The sequence below is a fragment of the Myzus persicae genome, unplaced genomic scaffold (genome assembly GCF_001856785.1).
Source record: "Myzus persicae strain clone G006 unplaced genomic scaffold, MPER_G0061.0, whole genome shotgun sequence".
NCBI classification, from domain to species: Eukaryota; Metazoa; Arthropoda; class Insecta; order Hemiptera; family Aphididae; genus Myzus; species Myzus persicae.
The window spans coordinates 581,869-605,055 of record NW_019100691.1 but is presented as its reverse complement, the minus strand read 5'-3'; the positions used below and the strand labels follow the sequence as shown (position 1 = coordinate 605,055).

At 30.5% G+C, this 23,187-nt stretch overlaps 2 protein-coding genes across 2 annotated transcripts; one reads left to right on the top strand and one right to left on the bottom strand.

The window, feature by feature from the left end:
* Nucleotides 1-684: 684 nt before the first annotated feature.
* Nucleotides 685-10,347, top strand: LOC111041614 (vesicle-associated membrane protein 2). Its single transcript, XM_022325926.1, has 7 exons — nt 685-1,096; nt 1,185-1,271; nt 3,418-3,538; nt 3,604-3,682; nt 3,766-3,845; nt 6,432-6,483; nt 9,670-10,347. Coding segments are annotated over exons 2-7 (354 nt in total). The 5' UTR covers nt 685-1,096; nt 1,185-1,269; the 3' UTR covers nt 9,690-10,347.
* Nucleotides 10,348-14,304: 3,957 nt separating this feature from the next.
* Nucleotides 14,305-21,604, bottom strand: LOC111042011 (sugar transporter ERD6-like 7). The gene is made up of 7 exons (XM_022326506.1): nt 21,191-21,604; nt 20,781-21,125; nt 20,356-20,437; nt 20,074-20,191; nt 19,227-19,418; nt 18,424-18,719; nt 14,305-15,740 (listed from the first exon to the last, which is right to left on the bottom strand). Exons 2-7 carry the CDS (start codon nt 20,864-20,866, stop codon nt 14,916-14,918), a joined length of 1,599 nt encoding a protein of 532 aa, XP_022182198.1. The 5' UTR covers nt 20,867-21,125; nt 21,191-21,604; the 3' UTR covers nt 14,305-14,915.
* Between the last annotated feature and the right edge of the window lie 1,583 nt (nt 21,605-23,187).

Here is a 23,187-nt window from a genome sequence, read left to right as displayed (position 1 = left end):
CTGCTTGCGGTGTCATAGGGTTTTTTCATCTTGATGTTTATTTTATCCAACACATTAATTTAACACAACTTGCAGGAATAGAAAGCTTTTCTGAAAATGTCAAGGTGCATCGAATGATGAACAAAATATGTGTTGGGAACTTCTCTCCAGCACAATACATATTTTACTCGGGTGACCAAGAAAATGGACTTGAGAAATCATAAAGTAGTGTTGCGTAAAAATGGAACATCCCGTATGTACAATATATATGTATAAATATACGCGTATACGGGCGCTAAAGGTTTTCCTTGGTTTCCGCGGTGCGTGGGCGGCGGTTGCGAGGCGTCTGCGGGGGTGGTTTAGGACGCCGGTGGTGTCGGTGCGGGTCGGTTACGGCGGCGGCGAGCGGGTCCGCTGTGGGCGACTCTGCCACGTACAACTGTATGGGTTAATACGACCGTGCAGTTGGACGGCGGTGGTGGAGTCGTTGGAGGTGGCGAAGGTGGGTGTGGAGGTGGTGGCGGCGTTGTAGCTGGTATGTGTAGCGCCCTCGACGGGGGTGCGCGCGGTGTTCCGTTCCCTTACGACGCGGCACTGTCGCTTATAGAGTAGTCCGTTCCGAGGGACCCGATCGATCGTCGAGCGGACGCCGCTCACCCACACACACACACGCACACACTCACACATTCACACACACACACACGAAAACTTACGCACACGCTGAGGCGAAAACTTACACACAGACACTATATATGTCACTATATAACGTACGGTGGGACGACGCGCGCGCGCACACGAACACAGACAGTACTGGCGGGCACTCACACGCGCGCGCGAGAGCTCACGGCAGCCAGTGCCTTCTACAGTCGTCGTCGACTCCGCCGCCGCTGGCAAAAACAAACTTTAATTTCAAAAAGAATTTTAGTCTGGTACCATCTCACATAGTCGTCGTTGTAATAATATAACATATTATACCGCGCATATCCCGCCGGCCTGGTGTACCTATATACGTTATCAGAATACCCCTACGCACAGGTGCCACAGAGAAAATTATAAACCTGCGACAGAAGACTGAAGAAGAACTTTATATATTATATCTATTCGCCGCGTAGCGCAGGTAAGACATAACTACGCTGCAGCTGAGTCGCCACTGCTGCACTTACAGCGCTCATATTAAACTATATAATATAATATACATTATATAGGCAGTCGTCGTCGCACGACTCGCACATTCGCGTACAGCAGCGACCGTAGTCGAGTCGTTGTCATTCCGATCGCTTTACGGACAAAATGTGAGTATAATTTACTTTTATACCGCTATAAGTATAGGCATGCATATATTATTTTATGTTGGAGTTCGTTTAAGAACAATAGTTACAATATAATGTGTAAAATATATTCCATATAATATAGCTTTGTTGTTGTCACATCAGTTTCGTATGCGAGCATCGAACCGTCCCCGCGTGAGCTCGAGGGTCACGTCGTTTTCGAATTCCCACAAACTTTCCTCGGTGGCGGCAGCGGGGAGTGGAATAGGCTGTTTTCGCTCAACGCCCAAACGCGGTCGAGTATAATATAGCTGTATATATACAGTGTTCTCCGCGCGACACCCACCACCACCCTCTCCCACCCACCGCCAAACCCTTCCAGACCGTTTCCGACAGGAATTCGCTTTCGGGGAAGTCCACTCCACCACAACGACCGCCGGTGCCACCACCACGCCCGTTTGTGCGAGATATATGTTACCCTCGTAAAGTCGTAACAACCCGCTCTGAATGAAACTTACGCGCCTTACGATATTTTCGACAGAGACCGTTTTTTCCAGATAGGCGTATAACATATTATATCACGTCCCAGGATCTATGTATATTATACGTTATAATATTATTATGATGTGTACGTGTTTTCATCTGAACTTTCCTGCACGTAATCCCGTAGGCGGCCCCCCGTTTTTACCATCGATTTATCAGTGGGAGGCGGCGATGATGGTGTGCTGTATAATCATATATAGCTATACACAGAGTTCCTACCTATATAGGTATAGCCGGTATAGGTCAATTTCAGCTGCAGCTTTTCGTCGGCGTATTTTATACACACGATATTATATTATTTACCCACAGTGCACTATATAGACAGCCCCTATTTAGTGTACACTGCATTTCAGTACGACACAAGTACGAAAATTCATATTATGTTCAGTACCTACATGCAACTTAAAAATAAATGTGCTGCTTATATTATTATATATAGCATTCAAAATGTCCAAATTATTTTTACAACTTCGCCCGTATACTCACACTTAAAGCTGCAGCTTGAAATAATATACAACATAAAGTGTACGGAACGATTTTTTTTTTAATCGGGGCTAATACTAGGTGAAAATATTATATGCATAACATAATACTTATAATACGTATTTCTGACTTTGCTTTGGAAGTATTACTGTAGTATCTAATAGAACATAAATTAAGTATTTATAACTAAATGATAAACAGTAATGGCAGTAAATAGAAAATACACTTTTTATGTGTAATAATTTGGTATAATCATATTGCGAAAATGTTTATAACATACATTTATAACGCTACAATTAGTCGGAAAAAATATCAATATTTACACACTATAGGTACTAAAAAATGTTAAACGTATATTAAATAAACTATTTAATAAAATATTCATATGGGTTAGTTGAATTCAGTTGAATGAAGTTATTCATTAGAAATATATATATATATTTTTTGGCTACTTCGATTTAAAAACTAAATAATATTAAGTTTTGATTTTGGATAGGCATTATAGAACACTCTTAATTTCAAAAAACTATATTTTTTTGACAAAAAAAAAACAACTTCGAAAGGCCTAAATATACAATGTATTTAATGCTTAGTATATTCTGTATTACTCTAATTGCAATTGTTTTCATGTTTGTTTGCCTAATTTCAATACGTAATTAAATTAGTAAAGTTAATTATTAAAAAGTAAATTCTGAAAAAAATTCAACAAAATTAATTCATATTGTACTGGGTACTCGATTTTTTTCGATCTCCACACCCTTAAAATCGCCCGGAACGCAAGTCGGTCAAGTGAACTACCTACATACCTACGTAGAAACACATATTGTGTATTGCTAGCTATATTACGACGGCTATTGTGAAAACGCGTGTCCTGTACCCACCTTCAGGAATCCGATGTGCAAACATGGCCCCGCTGAGCACGCGTGACAAATACAACAAACAGTATTTCGTGTAATTCAGCAAACAGACAAGGGTCGAAATACCTTTTTGCATAAAACATAATACGCCCTTCTTCATTTCTCGCGTCGCCAAAGAAACCATTTACTCGTACAACGATCGATGATGATTATGATGATTATGAATATGATGATAATATGCATTATACATTTACACGTGTATTGTAAGTTGTGTATGTATGAAATAGGGCCGATGGAACAGGCGCTGGACTTACCGCAGGAGATGACACAGTGGTCGGAGGCCCGAAGACACCTCAGCAAATCGCGGCGCAAAAGCGATTGCAACAAACACAAGCACAAGTCGATGAGGTGTGTACGAGCTCAAAAACGATGCGATTTATTTGATACTTACTATATTAATCGATGTATTTTAGGTGGTGGATATTATGAAGACGAACGTGATGAAGGTACTGGACAGGGATCAAAAACTCTCCGAACTGGATGACAGAGCAGGTTTAAACCGTTTTAGCTCATTATTTATCACTTTTTTTATTTATTGTTAATTATTTGTATTTATTTTTTTTTTTTTGTCACAGATGCATTACAACAAGGGGCATCGCAATTTGAACAACAAGCTGGAAAACTGAAGAGGAAATTTTGGCTACAAAATTTAAAGGTATTTAGTTACATTATTCAACATCGAGAAGCATTTAAAAAATATGAAAATTCATACTCGTTCATTTATTTTTATCAATTACTCAAAAACATATAGCACGACTCAGTTTGAGAGAAAAAAGATGAACTCATAATTATTAAAGAATTATTTTTTATTAGATTGAAAAAATCGATTTTTGACAATCTTGTTTACAAAGATTAGTATATTTTAAAACCAACATTATTATGTCTAACCTCATGAGTTTTTATTTAAACATATTAATATATTATATAGACCAGTAGTTAATAGATTAAATCAACAATGTCTATGAAATTAAACCTAAGACCGATATAGGATTGTGGATATATGGAATAAAATTGACTCTAACAGCATGTTGTATTATATTTAAGGTACACGACTGTTATTAGTCATTTTGTGTATCAATTTGATGTAAAATATATTGAAAAATAGGTCAAAATGTCAAATACCCGAAAACGACATGTCTATGAGAAAATATGGGGGCGCCGCCATACACTGATTCTTCTATAGGCGATCTATGAAAAATGAAAATAATATGAAATATATATTTTAGTTGGTACCTATAGTTAAACCTATCTAATACGGACATGAGTTTCTTATAAATATACCTACCAATTCGAAAATTACACGAATTGCTGTTATATATTTAAGTTTTGAAATCAAATGGTAGTATTATTATGCCTAATAAACGGTTTTATTTTTTTTAAATTCCTACCTTGTTTAATAAACTTAAAGTTGAGATTTAAAAACAAATGTAAGACATATAGATAGGTAATTAATTTTTTTAATGTTTGCATATTTTGATAACATTCGGATTTATTTTAAAACGATTTTAGATCCTTAAGTTTTAATAATGGTTAAAAGTAAATTTGTTACGCTGCGTGTTAGATATCAAAATGATAGTAAAAATTGGGATAATACTAATGTTAGTATAATAGCATAACCGGAAATATGCAGCAAGATAACCACCACAATATATTTATATGCATACATACATAAATAAATATCTAATGAATGCTTTACCTATAAACAAATAGAAGTAGTTTTACTAAAAACTTGCAACCATATTTTAAACACAAGTCGATAATATTTAGAAACATGTTTATGATTGCATTTCTGTAAGTTTTTATGTTAGTACCTATTTCATTCATAGATAATAAACTTGGGTTCTAAAGTTTGAAAATTTTGAATACGTCATTCTTAGTTTTTGTAAAGTCAGGTTGGTATACAAAAGTTACGATTACAAAAAAACATATTACCATTAATATATTATACATTTATCCTATTATCTATGAAGTGTTATATGGTTTTAATAACTTTTCTAAAAATTGTATTAAATATTAAAAATGTCAAAAGAGTTAAAATAAATTTAAATTATCAAAAAACCTTTGGTGAAAAAAATTCATAGACCGTATTATATTAGATTATTTAAAAATAATTACCTCCCTTCATAACTTATTAGACAGTTGCTATTTCATAAACTTTGTAATTATTATTATGATTCATTTTTAACACACAATAGTGTTTAATTTAAAAATAATTTTTTTTTTAAATAACTTTTTAATCTTGGAATTATTGTGTATTAAAGATGGAGAAAACACAAATTGTATGAGACTTATTGGAAGAAAAATACACAATTTATACTTTTTGATTACTCTAACCACTGTAGACTGTAAAAGTTAGTAACATACGCGAATAAAGTCAACTAACGTTTTTTTATAATTTAACCAAATACGTTCTAACTAATTCTATGATGTACGGAGATAACCGAATATTTAACCATGGGCCACACCCACTTGTAAATAAGTAAAACAATTTTTCAAACCTAATAATTACTCTTATCAATAATTACCTATCTTATTGTTTTTATAATTCTAAATTTCTAACCACTTAAAAAGTACACAACATTATTTATTATGGAATTCTATATTAGAATACTAGCTAAACATTATAGTTACTAGAAATATACTTTGTAAAAATGACTCAAAACCCAAAATTAAAATAGATTTATAACATTACATTTTGTAGGCATTTAAAAATGTTTTATACTTAGGGTGGATTTGATTAATGTTAAATATCACTTATATTTTTACACATCGTAATATTAAACGATTAGAACCCCTACCTCAACAAATATATGTACCATGTGTTTATAGCTTTCTAGTTTCTACTAATATAGTAATAAATATGCAGGCTTCATAAGTAAAACAAAATGAAGCGTTGTAGAATATTTAGTTCAATACTTAAATTATTTTTCATTACAATACTAAAGAAATAAAATAATAGTTTTAAATAAATACAATTCGAGTTAACTACAATAATTGATCAATATGGCCAACAGGAAAATCATAATACTTGTTCATTCTGATCTTTGAGTAAATACTTTACTAGCTCTATATTATATTATGAGGACTCTGTTTATTTATAAACATAATGTATGGTTAGTGGTTACAATTTAAAATAATTCATTTTATTTTATTTTTCTTTAAAATTATCAATTTTGATAGATTTATATAGGTTTTTCTTAAAAAACTTTGAATTAAAGAATTTTTTTATTTTTTGTTTCAGATGATGATCATAATGGGAGTTATTGGTCTCGTAATATTAGCCATTATAGTTGGTAAGTTCCAATAAAAACACTTTGATGGCTTAAGAATGTATAACATACCGGGAAATTATACAAATTTACCTATTCACAAAAATAATTGTTTAAAAACGAATACAATATACAATAGAATTTAATTAAGCATTCCTCAAGTTTCAATTATATATGATATAAAATTTCAGTTAGAAACACACAAAATTAACAAATATTGTTTTTAAAGCTTATTTTTTTATTCAAAATTCAACTTTGATTTATCCTTATAATACTATAAACATAATTATGTATTATCTATATATTATATATATATTTTTTTTTTTTAGTACTTATTTGATTACCAATATAATATATAATAGTATATATACAAATATATATGTATACATTATAAATAAATACATATATATATATATACATTTAAATATATAAATATATATGTATGTATTATGTATATAAATGATTGATGTGTTCAGCTTAAAAATATTGTTGTTTAGCTGAATTTAGGACATTCGTTGTACTATAATATAAGGTCATATATAATATCAATAATATTTCCTAAATATTACTCGTTTATAATGTTTGAATAACACAGTATTATCCATTTTTAGAATAATTTATTTAGGTAAAAAGTTAATGAAATAAAACATAATTTTATTGTGCTATTATTAATGACGTGTCTTGTATTTGACAATGTATATTATATATGGGATATAATGTACATTATATACCTAATATTATACATATTTAAACCCTCTCAACATATTATACTCTATACCTACACAATAAACTAGAGAAAGACATTAAACAAAGCAACGGAATATTTTTTTAAAAAAAGGAGAGAAACACATACATAATATATTATACATTAATACATTATACTTACACAATGGATAATCATGCTTTGTTTTGTGTGCTTTATATTTTTGTGTGCCGTTTATTTATTATTATAATTTTTTCGTTCCAATAACGTCATGTGTTATATGCATTTTGTTTCGACAACCGTTGATACTTAAATACTTGAACATAATTCTTGTTGAAACAATCTAACTCGAACACACTATTCTCTTCGGTATGTAATCTATTATTAGGTAATTTGTTTTTAAATTGTACATTATTTAATACTTTTATATTTATTCCGTGTTATGCACTAGTATTGCTACATATTATCACGAATTTAATTTCAGTATTAATAACTCCTAAATATATATGAAACTAAGAATTGAAAACAAATGCTATGCCTTAAAAAACCTTTAAATATTGTAGTCCTCCCATTATTAAATTATTTAGTACCCATTTAATTAGGCTGGTCATCAGCGATACATGACTGTGGACGTTCGAACTAAAACAGTATGCACAGAATATAGATTATATTATACATTTTTACATGATTGAATCGATTATCAATATTTCTTTGACTATTACATTAATTATCCATCAGTAATTTCATTCAGTCGTTTATATCAAACATGTAGCTATTATTTTAAATACCCATTTAATGTATGTACATTTGCATGGCTTATTATTATTTATTTTTACTCACACGAAATTGTGCACCATGGTATTTTAATAATTATTATTGCAGTTCAATCAATTCACATAGTAACAAATTATTTTTTATCAAGTTATTAATAATATATTATGAATCGCTCAAAAAGTTAACTTTTGTATCTATTGTAGTTTTTAAAAATTTACTCTGCACATTAAAATAATTGATCTAAATATTGTAACTGTGTCATAACTGTATAGTTACTTATAATTTATTTTCGTATATATAGTTATTTTACTGTAATAATAATATAATATATTAATATACCTACACTATAAACAGTATTATACAGTACCAATACACACAATGAAATAAAGTGATTCCCTTAAACTATACTTTATAAATTATATAATTATAACATGAAGTATATAAATTAATTTTAAAGAACGTACCTAATACAGTTAAATAATAATAATAAAATTAAACATAATATTTAATTATTGACATAATAAATGCATATTATTACAACTTCCTATTATAAAGAAAGTAGGTACTTTCTACTATATTATAAAATGTAATATCAGAAATTTTCATATGACATCTAAATTTAACTGGTGAAAATTAGTATAAAAGCAGCATTTTTATTTTATACATTTTTTGAAAATGTATACTTGTCATTTCTATTTAATTAAAAATGACATTTTTCTGATATTATTCATAACAACCAACGAAAATATATGATTATATACAAATTTCCTTCTAAAAAATTGTATTAATTGCCAGCCATTTGCATACTTTCAACGTGAAAAATATGATTTTTATAACTGAAATAAGTTAATAAATAGAACGATGAAAAATAATAAAATTTAAATTATAGATACAGTGTATCTACATTTCTTTTGATAACTTTTATACACAACAAAGTATAGGAATACCATTAACTTAGAGTCCACTTAAAATATAAAATATGACTATGTGGTGTATGGTAAAGTATTTGATCTACTAGACTACTAAATATTTACTGCAGAATTTGTTTTATCTTGAATATTACTATATTAGCCATTAGGTATGTGAAAACTGAAGTATAGGAAGCTGGATATTTTCATTTATTTGTTCATTGTACCTATAGTATTATTATTTATTTAACATGTTAAACATATTGTGCTATTTCTAAATAAAAAACACATTATTTTCCTAGTTTTTGAGTGTAAACATTTTGAATCATTTGAAAATGTACACAAATTAGAACGTTGGAGACTATATACTGTAGTAAGGGAGAAAGCGCATTTTTGGTTCACGTTGGTTAAATCGGATTCATCGACTATTTTTATTTGAAAGCGTAGTAATACACCAACATGCTGTCATGCGGTCCTAGCCACTAGGTCATCAATTTTATCAATAATTTAATGAATTATACGGTAGATCACTTACTTAATCACAGTCAAAAATATTATTTATTATATAATACAATTTATACAATAATTTACAATTTTTTATTAAATACTTACTTGATATATATTTTCAATATTGCTTTTAGTTATAGGAATACGAGTATCAATACAGTTGTTGGTACTTTGTAGTTACTATATATTATGTACTTATTTTTATAGAGCAATTTTATTTAAATTATTACCTTTATACTATTAAATAGATTGCATTGTTTTTAATAATTACTCCGTCTTATTTAATGTTTTAAAATATGTATATATTTTTTTTTACAGCTTGGTTTTCGGACGAATAAAGCACAGGTAACAAACTTCGATGCGGGCCACCACACACAATGACAACTGATACAACCGTCAAAATCGTGACTCTTTAAATGATAAAGAAACTGAAGGTGCATTAAAATAAAAATAAAAACTTATAGGTATATATATATATACAATATACATATATATATACTAAAAATACATAAATATCGCTTTGAAAAACTGCCCCTGCCCAAAAAAAAAAAATACTCCCTATCGTAATGCTCGTTTAAAATGATTTTTGTTATACAAACACACAAATTTACTTGACATACACGCCGTACCTCCCCTATACGGCTATTTCCATAATTAAATAAATTTAAAAAAACTTCATGTACTTATCTGTATATATAACGTGTATGTATGTGTATGGGTGTGTGTATACTTTCTTTAATACCAAAGTATACGAATTCTTAATGAGTTTAAACAAGAAATACAAATATCTATAAAACTATAAACGATAGAATATCCTTTTGTAAATATCACTTAAAACTATTTTATACAATGTACATGTCTATCATCACATATTATAGGACTATAACGGAGTTTGTATTCCTTCACTATATAATATATTTTATTGAATCATAAAAATTGGGTAGGATTCTCAATACATTACCTACGCTACAATAATATATTATACTCATACGTATATTATTGTTATTATTATTATTATTATTATTATATGTATGAAAACCTATTCATTGTTATTTTATAGAGTACTTATATATTTATATGAGTATTGTTTGTACTTATAATATTTATATTCGCTTATTTAATTTTGAATAGTTTATTCTATGTGTGGGAAAAACAACAGCTAAGCATATAGTAATCTATTAAATTGTGATAAACAACATGGAAAAATAAATTGGTTTTCAGATAATTAAAATCATAATACACGTAACACATAACCCTGGGTCTAATATTAAAGGGTTATTTAATATATTTTATTCCAAAAAAAATTTTTACACTCATTTAAGATAAAATGAACTCTCTCATCTTTGAAAAACTTTATATCATAATAAAATAATAAAATAGCAAGAACAGCGCAAATAAAACAACTTAAAAATATGATTAATTGTTATGTTGTACGTTTATATTTAACGTATTTACGTATTTGAAATAATAATCATGTATACATGCCCATTTTTAATACCATGCAATGATTTGTATCCAAAAATTGAATAAGTCTGCAAAAGACAGAAAAAAGCATTTTTAAATCAAAAGTAGGTAAATAAATATGTGTATTTTCAAACAAACATTTTTATTGAAGTATTTGTTATAGTTTTACTATAGCTTATTATGCAGAACTGTTTTTTTTCCTTCGTTTATTCAATGTTTGGCCGTAGGTACCTATGATATATGTGCATTGTGCATAATATAGAATTGTCATTTCATTTTAAAATGTACCTATACACAGGATAGCGCCTATATATTTAGGTAATCATGATATATGAATTAATGCAGAGCAATATAACTATACATGCATAATATTTTACTACTACTAATAATAAATAAATACAATTATATCACTTGTAATAGCCGTAGTAATTTCGGCGTGGTGGGTACGCGCCCATCCAATACTTAAGACTATTCTTGTTTCTCATTAATAACATTGCGCTTCTGTGACCATAATTCTTTTAAACTTTAACTTTTAATTATTAATGTACTTGCAAAGGTCAAGGCAATAATATAATCCTTCAAATAGAAAATTCCGAATATCGCTTTCGTCCGTTGCAGACTGGTATATTTAACAAAAAAAATCGTGGGAACCTGTTCTAAGCCTGCCTTATCTATGATGACCTATAGCGACTTATGGGGAGCTATATTATTTTTATTATTGGGGTTTTTATTTTTCGGTGGTGGGAATCGGAAGGGTTATTAATGATTATAAAGGGTATGCTTTAATATATGTATGTGGATTTATATAAACATCTCCCGCCGACAAAAAAAAAATTGGATGTATGACTTAGGCAGTTACTGGTGGAAAATAAATAATAATGATCAAATGTTAACAATTGTCTCCTTAACCGTTTAGGAAAATCAATGTAGGATTCTTTAATAATTTACATTTAAATAATGTCAAAAAAATGTCTATAAAGTTGACAATAAGGCGTTTATATACACTAGGTATGAAACATTAATGAATTATGTACCTAGGTATTACAGATAATGTCGTTGATTGAAAATTAGACCCATATGGTAATTGGGGTTTTTAAGACTGTAAACTTCCATAAAATTATTTTTAACGTAATCAAAAAAAAATCTAGAAGAACAATATAGAAACAAAATGTTAAGAAAAAAAAAAGCTTCGCTCAGAATTGTTTTTAGATTGTGTCATTATTAAATTTAATATTTTTTTTTAATGTGATAATCACGCTAAGGAACAATAAAAGTTGATATTTTTGTTTTTTTTTTATGATAAATATAAAGAATTTTATTCAAACAAAACAAAAACCTAATACCTAATAATCAGGTAGCTTATTGTTATATACCCATATGTTATACCCACATACTAAAATCAAATGTTCACTGGTGCAGTGGTGTGGTTGTACCCATGTATGGACACACTGTAGTTGGGGCTTGGGTTACTGCTTAAACATGATAACATTATACTGAAAACTTTTGTAATTATTCGTGTTACTTAACCGTTATTCGATAATTTAAGTTTCAAAACCAAAAATATAAAATATCAGTATTTATGAACTTCAATCTTTTTTTTCGATATAAGCCTCGTAACATTTAGTGTAATTTACTATTTTATTTATTGTAAGCCGATGAGGTATCGATCGCCATATCGGTAAATCCTGTCAGAAAAGTTTTTTATTATAATCATACATTTAATTTAAGACAACGCAATTTGTGCCTATTTGACTATTACATAAATAACATATAAACACCTCTTAATTAATAAATAATAATAATTGTTGTATCGATATCGAAAAGTTAATAGAGATTTATAAGGGTATATATTATATTTTGTCTCCCACAGTGTTATAGTATATTATAAAAACATAATATTTATTGTGTAATTAGGAAAGTAACATTTTTACTTTTTACTATATATTATTATATATCTCCATCGTCGACCAATATTGTCAAAATGTCAAGCTTAGTGATTTGGAAATTTGTTCTTATATTTTCCAACATATTATGCGTATAGAATTTTTATTGTAATAATAAGTTGAAATACACAACACCAATTTAATTTCGCAATACGCGTATATTAGATAACATTACCTATTTATAAATGAATAATATTAATTATTATAGTTTGTAAGAATTTGGTCTACGAAAATATGTATTGAACAAAAGATATAATATGCTCTTATATACCTATAGATATATTATAACCGGGTTGTTAAACGGAAACGTTGTGCGTATTCCGGATGTAATATTATTTATACGACGAAATTGTCATAATAACATATTAAGCATGTACAATTTTATCGAGTAGAAAACCTTTTTTGTGGCGTCTACTAAATTTTTATCGAATATAATATTATTATACACTTATGATGTGTGTGTTCGGGCGTATATTATCAAATAGGTATATGGATATTATGGTATTATACAATATATTATATTATATAATATATTAATATGTATATAATTATTACCATGAAAATGTTCCTCGAATAATATATATTATGTATCAGTGGTGCAGCCAGTGGGTTGTGGAACTAAATGGCCACACAGCCCTCTGCAAAATTTCAGGAAAATTTAAAAATGCATGTATTAAAATTGTTATTTCTATATATAGGTAATGCTGTTCGCCGATAATGGCTGTAATGTTTTATACCCATACCGTATCAGCATACAAAACTTATGAGGGATTCTAGAGTCTCCTTTATATACAACACATTATCCCAACCCCAAAGCAAAACAGGCGTGGCTCCAGAGAAGGACCAAAGAGCTACGCCCCCCTCCAGAGCCTGTATTTAAAAAAATTGTGCATTGTTAAAAACAAAATTACAAAATAAAACAAATAAAATATATAATTTGCTGAAAATTATGTCTTAGCCCCCCCCCCTCCCCAACCATGTCATTGGAGCCGCTTTTGAAGCATAATATTGGCTACGCCACTGATAAGCCTATCGATATATCGATGATAATATATATCAATATATCATACATATCAATACATATGTATTATTCATATAATACCTATACCTATAATAGGTATATCTAATACGTTATCACTTATCCCGCTGAGTAACTCGTGAGCTCTAGTAAATATTTATACTACCTACGTCCTACAACAATATTAGGCATAATATAGAATCACTGAACACGAGTATAATAAGTTGCAAGTGAGATTATTTCATGGTCCCGTTACCTGGGTACTTGGTAGATTTTCCACGATTAATCGTGTCACCAGTTTTAAGCGCAACGATGCCGGAGGAATATAATCTATTGTAATATCACATGACGGTATTTCTATTTATCTTACACAACACAATATCGTATTATTTTCGGGCGTCCGCCTTAAAAACAGTGCTATAAAAATATTTGTATTTATTTAAGTCTTTGATTTACATATTTTGAAGTTTTGAAGTCATATAGTATTAAAAAAATAATTTTATTATAAAAACAAATAAAAAACACACGAATAAATAACACGATTATATATACAAATGAAAAAAATGAACATCGAATTTCATAACAAATAACGATGTATAATACTATTATACACAGCAGTAATAGTATTTCATCGACCCTTCTACAGCGGTGTGGAAGCGAACACTCGTCGCCCCTTACTGCACCCTTAAACAACTATTAATTGCGATCGTAATATTATGCTCATAATATTTACGACGCGTTTTCAACGTATGGCCGTGTGCATAAGACGGACGGCACATCGAGTAAGATAGAATATAATATGTCACTATATTATACTGATAAAATCATAACTTTCATTAACTGTCTAAAAATTGACTATAAATAGCTTTTCCAGTTTTCACGGACATCATTTTAGGTGAGCAAAATTACAAAAACAAAATATTTCGGTAGGTCAAAAATCTGCACTACTACTCAAAAAAACCTTTTTTTCACAAAATTACGTAATACTCGGTCAAATGGCCAAAACCTCAACACGATATAATTCTCCCATCGTTTAACCGCTCACACCGTCCATTATATATATTATTATACACATAGTAACTGCAGTTATGTAACGATTATCATCCGTTACGATGAGAAAAGGCGCTGTAGTATCGATATCAAGGTGGCGTCATCAAATAGCTCGTCTTGCATCGGGCGTTGTGGGTTGCGGCCACAGCGTGTTTGTCAGAGAACTGCGCTTCGATCTCGTCGAACCGCTTGCCCATAGTCTCGGGCAGGCGGGCGTGTACGTACGCGGCCATGGCCAGCGATACGGCGGCGAATACGGCAAATGTCGCGGCCACGGAACCATTGCCGTCGTCAGCCACAGCGTACGGGAACGCTTTGAGCACGATGAACATGAGCGTGTATGCGTATGCCACGAGCAAAGCGCCTGCCGAAGCCCGGACCGAAACGGGCAACAGTTCGCCGACCAGTGTCCACGGGAACACGAGCACGCCGGCCGAGCCGCTGCACCCGAACACCGCAACGCCTATCAGCGACCACTGAGGCGCCGCCGTTGGGCCTTGAGTCAGCGCCACCAGGGCGGCTGAGCACGCCATGGCCAACGAAGACGCGATCAGTAACGGCCGGCGTCCGACGTGCGCGGACAGCGTGCATGCCACCACGCTGGTCAACAGGCGGACAATACCCAGCGCCACCATGGTTTCCATGTCTGTGTAAGGTCCGCCGAGGGCGGTGGTGCCGGCCACCAACCGCATGATAGGCACCGCGTAGAATATCACCGGGTAACAGCCGCTCAGCTGCTGCAACAGGAACACGGTGGCCAGCACGCGCACCGGCCGGGTCACAGTCTGCGGCTGCGGTGAACGCCACCAGCCACACCGCTCCCGGCTTCGGAAGTGTTGTGGCTGATGCACCGTCGTGCCGTCCGTAGTCGTCGTTGCGTTGGGGTACAGACGATCCAGTTCCTCAGCGAACACCTGTGAAACAAAACAAATCACTATTAAACTGTTGTCATGAACGTGCAATTATTCGACCAATTTTTTTACCTACTATTCACTTATTAATAAACCTACCAACTTATGTTCTATTACAGTACTTTGTTGAAAACATAAATAATTGAACAGTTATAACATAAAATAATGATACAAAGTTGACAAAAAATGTAAAATTATTAAATTATTAGAAATTAATATTAATAATAGTCTAATAGTCTAATACATAGTATATTACACTATGCAATTGTTTTAGTAATGTTAAATAACTTATAACTTATAAGCAATAGCCAATAAGTAATATTTATTATTTTATGAATTAAATGATTTTTTTGCAGTCAATATCACCAATGATAAAGCTTTCATGTTAAACATAAACTTAGTTATTCATTTTTTTCCTGATTAACCGATATCAGAGGAGGCTCTGAGTGAACAATACTACATTACTACTCCATTGGCTATTAATTTCATATGCAGCAATTATAGTGTTTATGAGTTGAAAATCAGCATTTGCATTATTAAGGGTTTTTGAAAAATAAATACAAGGTTTAGGCTATGATTTTATAAAAATTATGTAAAATTACCTAATATTCAGTTGGTTTTTGGTAGGCACCTAAAAAAATTAGCTGAATTATCATAACTACCATATTTAATGTTGATTGTGGGATTTTATTATTATTATTATTTGTTTAATAATAAATATTATGCCAGTCACCGAGCAGAAATCTGTTTGTTTTCTCTGACCCACAAGCAACATCGACAAAATAGATTCCCACAAAATTATCCATCATCATAAAATGTATAGAGAATAATATTTTTGTGATTTATCGATTTGCTTAAATATTGTTTCAAAACAATTTAATATCTATTTAAATTTAGAATTTGTTTTTGTTTATATTGTAAGTCGAATACAAAGTCTAATCGTCATAAAATATGTTAACCGTAAACATAACTCCTATCAATTTTTGCAATAGGTGATTTTACTTTAAGTTAGTAAGATGACCCAAAAATCATAAAACCTGAACATAGAATTAAGAGAGGTAACAAATGACAAGCTTGACATCCTCATAATGAAGGTATATTATTACGCATTTACGCATAATTTATATTTAAGCTGCAGTTGTTAATTATTTTATATCTAATGCAAATCTCAAGTGTTAGTAGGTATATATAAATGTCTAATCATTAATGTGTACCAGTGTTATTTTATCACGCACGTGTACATAAACACGTTTGTTGAGTGTTGTGAAAATCATTATTTATATTTTTGACGCCACGCAACTATTTTTATGCTACTTAACACTTGACACGTACAATAATATTTTTATGTTACTTTCTTAAAGTAAATATATACTTTTAAATATCAAACTAAAAAATAAATTGTTTTTGTATTCTTATATAATTGCCCATAGGCTATTATAGGTATTAGGTATATGTTCATAAAACGGATCGAATAATATTGTATTAATAAAAATTAACAGGTTGGTATATTATGCAGAATTTAGCTATTAAATATTTATTAAAATAAATTATAACCAAATGAATTCAAAACAAATCGGAAGCGTATCACCCATTCACGCAGCACGTTTTTGTACCTTGAACATCGATACGTAATATCGAATTTAAGATTGTTGAACTGCATTAAACAATATATTATAATAAACAATAACATCATATGGACACATGAGATGAGATAACCCATTGTCTCCAAAGTTACAATATGAATAAAATCACTTCGGAATATTTTATGGCAAACTTAAATTAGATGATTTGTGATAAGAAATCAGTAATTGACAGATGTTTTTACTATTAAGTACCTACATGGCTACATAATAAACACGTTTTTTTAAAAAATGTTGTCTGATAGCTACTTATTTAATATTTAGTAAGAAAAATTAATAAATTTTAAAGTAAAATTGACCTATTTCTCATTTAATCAATTTTCTAATATCATTAGGTAGGTACCTGCATTCGTAGTTCAGTTTTTTTAAACTGCATTCAAAATTGATACGGTTTTCAATTGTACGGCTTTGGTTTAAAATTATTTGCCTATAAGAATGGGACAATGACATGCACTTATGTGGGGCAGATATGGATATCATAGTCCTGTACTCCCACTGTTTGTTATTAATTATTATTTTATAAATCTGTTTAATCATGTTCAACATAATAATATTTAAAATTATAAAAATAAAAAATTTTATTAATTTTTAATTTTTTTATTTATAATTTTAAATAGATTAGTAAAGAGTAATAATTAGTAAGAATAAACTAAAATTTAAGAAGATATTAAGTTAAAATTGTATAGAAGTATTTTTGATATATTTTATCACATTCACAGTGGATATGTTTCGCTTTTTTTAATAATAGTTCCTATAAATGCAAATTATATAAATATATTCCTAAGACAGATACGATTTAAATATATAAGAATGTATCTTTACTAGTATTTTATGATGTAGAGCCAAAGGGTCCTTTCACCTACATGTCGGTAGTACATATATTTTTTTATTTTTATAAACATCAGTTCTACACTTCTGCATAAAGGTATATAGTAGGTACCATATTTTTAGCATTTCTCTTTAAAGTTATAAGAAATCTGTAGTATAGGAATACGTTGTATTTGCAAATCGGATTTTGGGAGTTCTGTGAAAATTGTCATACGAACTTGATCGTTTTTCGGGTATATTCTTCTCATCGAATTCCTGGTGTCGTGGTTACGGTTGGTCCGGAATTTGGCTAGCCAGACCGGACTCTCCGGCAGGAAGATGACCAGGAGTAATGTCGTGACGGCCGTGAATATGAAAAATATCACGTTGACTGCCTGCCATTGAAACAGCGAGCCGACGGTGGTGGCGAATAGTACGCCCACCGAAAAGAACACGCTGTTCAACGACAACAATACTTGTCTGTGCGAAGAATGAGCTATTTCCGAGACGTAAACGACGACCATGGACGTCATGCCTGCAAATCGGAAACGGTTCAAAAATCTGAACATATATAATTACCTAAAAGACTCATTGTATTCACCAAGCATGCACTGCACCCTTTTTTATGCTTTAACGATGCACTTGTTCAAATTCTGATTTTTAAATAATTGTCAAGCATGTTGTTCAGCGTTAATCATAATATCTTTAATTAATATGGATTTCGATGTTGTGTACCATTTAAGTATTATTTAGGGTGTTCTAGCTGTGGCGATACACCATTTTTTTTTATTGTAAATTGTTAAGCTGAGGATTTTGTTGATTTGGCTTGGTTTTGATTAGGGATATACCTTTCAAGTATTAAAATCGTATGTGCACAACTAATGATATCCAAGGATTTCGCTAATATTAGTTCGTTTTGTTCATAACGACTCTGCATGAGAGCTGAAGTATATGGTTACTGTTGTCTGTTATTAATTTAAAGACAGTCACTGATCATAAACCGACAGTATGTCCACATTTCATCTAAGTTATCGAGTCTTACCTCCGCCGATGCCAGCGAAAAATCGGCCTGCGTAGATCAAACACATGTTTTCTGGCCGAGCAACCGAAGCGATCGACCAGGATATCAAGAGAGGCACGGACGTGAGTAAAAAGGCGTTCTTCCTGCCGATCATGTCCATTATGACGCCGATTGCGATCGCCCCGATTGGCGTGCAAAACACCAGAATGCTAGCTAAAAGCATATTAACACACATGTTACAATGTTATATTATAAATTCTAATATAATGATGGGCTGAGGGGATATCGGAAATCGGCAGGTACGCCTGCGCAGCGTCAGATCTACCGATTTATAAACCCAAATAAGTAATTAAGCATTGGTAGAACTACGCCTATAGGACTGGACACTGGTGGTGTTTAAAATGTTGATACAACTATACAAACATTTGTTATCAATGGTGTTTTCGGTAACTACTACGATAATTACCAAATCACGGCATACCAAAAATACCACTAGCCCTAATTGATACCATTTACTAAACACGAATCTAATTACACCCAAATCAGTTGGTAGGTACTAGGTATAGCCGTATAGGCATACAGCCCGATGCCCCGATCGAAACACAAGACAGTTCTATTATAGTAGTATATATGTTGCCGTGTCTCTGATTTGAATACATCAGAAGGATATAAACACTATTTCCCGAACGCTAGAGACGTTCATGTTTTTAAATTTAAATTTTTATCTTTAATGACCTGTCGCTAAACAAAGAGTAAATTCATATCTACAGCTAATGGCCTCAGTTGCCGAAGCTTAAGATCAATAAAAAAAAAAAAAAAATTCATATCTATTTATATTTGTGATTCGGTAATATAGGTATACACTTACTTAACCAAGATAATTCTGAAACATCTGTAAATTCGTAGTGATTCAGAAATATGTTCGAGTAAACCATATTGATTCCGGGCTGAGTAACCAACAAAAAAGCAACTACGCTTGCTAATATCTAAGTAGAAATACGCGATTAGTGTGTAAAAATAAACCTTTGTAATCTGGTTTTTTGGTGTATAATATTTTTTAATTTATACGAGATTTGACAGTGTTGTGAAGTTTTCATACAAAACCGAGAACCAATCGGTAATCATAATATAATATTATAGTCATATTAACCTGAGGGAAAAGATCGCCCCAAGACAGTTCGTTTGTGGTGGCATTTTGTTCGACATGGGTTATGATTTCATTTGATTTGTATCTATGAAAACAAAAAAAAAAATTTCAGAAATACTTAAAAAGTAGAAAATAATAAATTATAGGTCATCATTTATTATGTAAGTATGTATAAAGATCTAAATTAGAAATTAATTCATGAAATAAAAAAATAAAACAACTAACTAACCTTCATCAAGGTCGTTTTTTATAATTGTATCTTAAATTATGCATATACAAGTATGATATCGAAAACGTGCAAGAGTAATAATGAGCAAATATAATATATAGGTAATAAAAAAATAATATAATCAACATAAAAAACAATATTAAGTGAGCATCTTGCAGTATTAATATTACTTAGCTGTATTTTGTTGTTTTTTACTCACTGTATTCCATTCGAAAGGGTTCGATGATTTTTCCAGACACACGAATTCTTGGAAATAAGTGGTGTAGTAAACGTACTATACGCCATTGCATATAATATGATGAATGAACAACAAATAATATGTGTTGTAACATCATGACGTATCTAACGTGTGTTGTATGGATACATTGATCCAATGTACGAATTCGATTCTTTTTAGCGTACTTTGATATTATACAGCAATGCCTTATCTCGTTGTTTTAATATTGTTGTACGCTGCACCTCGTGAAATGTATGGATTTAGTTTAGTACCTATATTATGAAGGTACCTATATTGTATAGAGACGGAATACAACTAAAACGTTATCTGAAATATTAAGTAATCTCGTCTTAGTAATATTAGACCCTATCCAATTAATAAAAAATAAATACCTGTAATTGTCTACAAATTCAATAGATCCATTAAGTGCAGTACGAAATAATATTAAACACACTAATTTATTGAAGAAAATCACGTATATATTATTATACTCGGCTGTTTGACAACGCTTCGGATTTCCTGAGTTCTATTCGAGGCTCGAGCATTGAGTTTAGTAATATTATAAGTTAAAACATAATAATTATTATCAGGTTACCAGTTCAATCTCGATGGCTGGCCCTGATGTAACCGAAGAGCTACTACCGAGGAAATCCCGGTGACCAGCGAAAAAATTAGGCCTTTATTATTTTCGTGAAAATGTACTCTAGTCTTTTTAGATGGTGGCATAATATAGAACAATAATATAGTATAAATCCAAATTGATGCATCAATTGTAGCCATGGTAATAACTATCTATAGGAATGAGTCAGTTGTATACTACTGTATTGGGCATTCCATTCATAACAATCGATAATTATTTATTTATTTATTTATTAATTAATTCACGGAATAAAAAATTCCTTATTTAGTATAGAACATAACAATAATTCAGTAAAATAAGATAACTAACATATACAAGGGCGATGGCCAAAAAATAATGCACGCGACACGCTGCCGTCGTCCGTTAATGCGTGTACTGTTTAATAATTTACAGTTCTGTGTACGAGGCGTGAAACCAATTTTTTATAACTTAAATATATTGGTACATAGCCACTTAATACATTTTCATTCTCAGCCAGAATAAGAGAGTCTTATTTTAATGTCATTCCAGTTGAAAGGGACTTGCTATTACAAATATTTGTAATGAAGATATTATTGATTTAATTTGTAAACTGTGATAAAATAAGCCAAGATTTAATGAAGTTAATGAAATAGTAATGAAAAAAAAAAAATAAAAAAATAATGATTTAAATTTAAGGCTTTTATGAATAATACTATGTTCTAATATTAAAACTTTAACAAAATTAGGTATGGTTATTCAGATAAAAATGAAATTATTTAAATGTTCAATGTGGTAATTATTATTTATAGTATTATAATTTTATTATATATATGACTAATTGATTCATATTCATTATAATTGTAAGTTATTAAGTAAAATAGTGAATTGATATTTTCCCATAGGCCATAATCATTTTATTTGATGATTTATTTGATGATCTATTGTATGATCCATTTTATAATTAATCATCTAATTATTTTTTAACCATATTACCATAGTACCTTGTTATTGGGTAAGATATTTATCAGTTTTATATCAAAACCTGATATAAACTAGAAGTTCCTATTAAAAATGAATATAAAAATAGTTATTTGTGTTTTGCGTTATACAATTTTAACTAATTTTGATCATTAAGCTAAACTCTATTTTTTAAATAATAATATAATATATAGGTAGTGTATTAAAATATAATATGTAAATGCATGTACATTTATATTTAAAAGCAAATGTAATTTTAAACATGTGAGGTCTTAGAAAAATTGATACTACTTAAACTAAGGTCTCGTAACGACTCATGAGTAAGATGAAATCGGTAAAAATTGCATACATCTGGCTCTAAACTTATATTTTGAGTTTTTAATATTTCTATTCTGTAGCTTTTTTGTGCGCATAATATAAAGATAAGTGAAAAATTGCCTTTGCTGAAGTAGGTATATTAAGTATAATATTAAGTATAACAATACTAATTTTGTAAATGTGCTTATGAGAAGTAATATTATGAATTAATGCATGTCTTCTAAAAGATTAATCATAAAAAAAATCAATGTACTTATCCTTTCAGATTTCTTTGATTGAAATGTAAACAAAATAAGAAATACATTTTTGTCGATTGGGCTGATTGTTTGTCGAGGTCTAATAGAAATTTATAATTTCGGTTGTCCGAAAAGTCTCAATCTGGTGCTTTATTTCAGTTTGTTAAAAATTATATATTTCGGTAAATACATTAAAATAATACGTTTTAGAGTAAACAAATACTATTAATCCAGTAATCAGTCTATTTCTACCTTA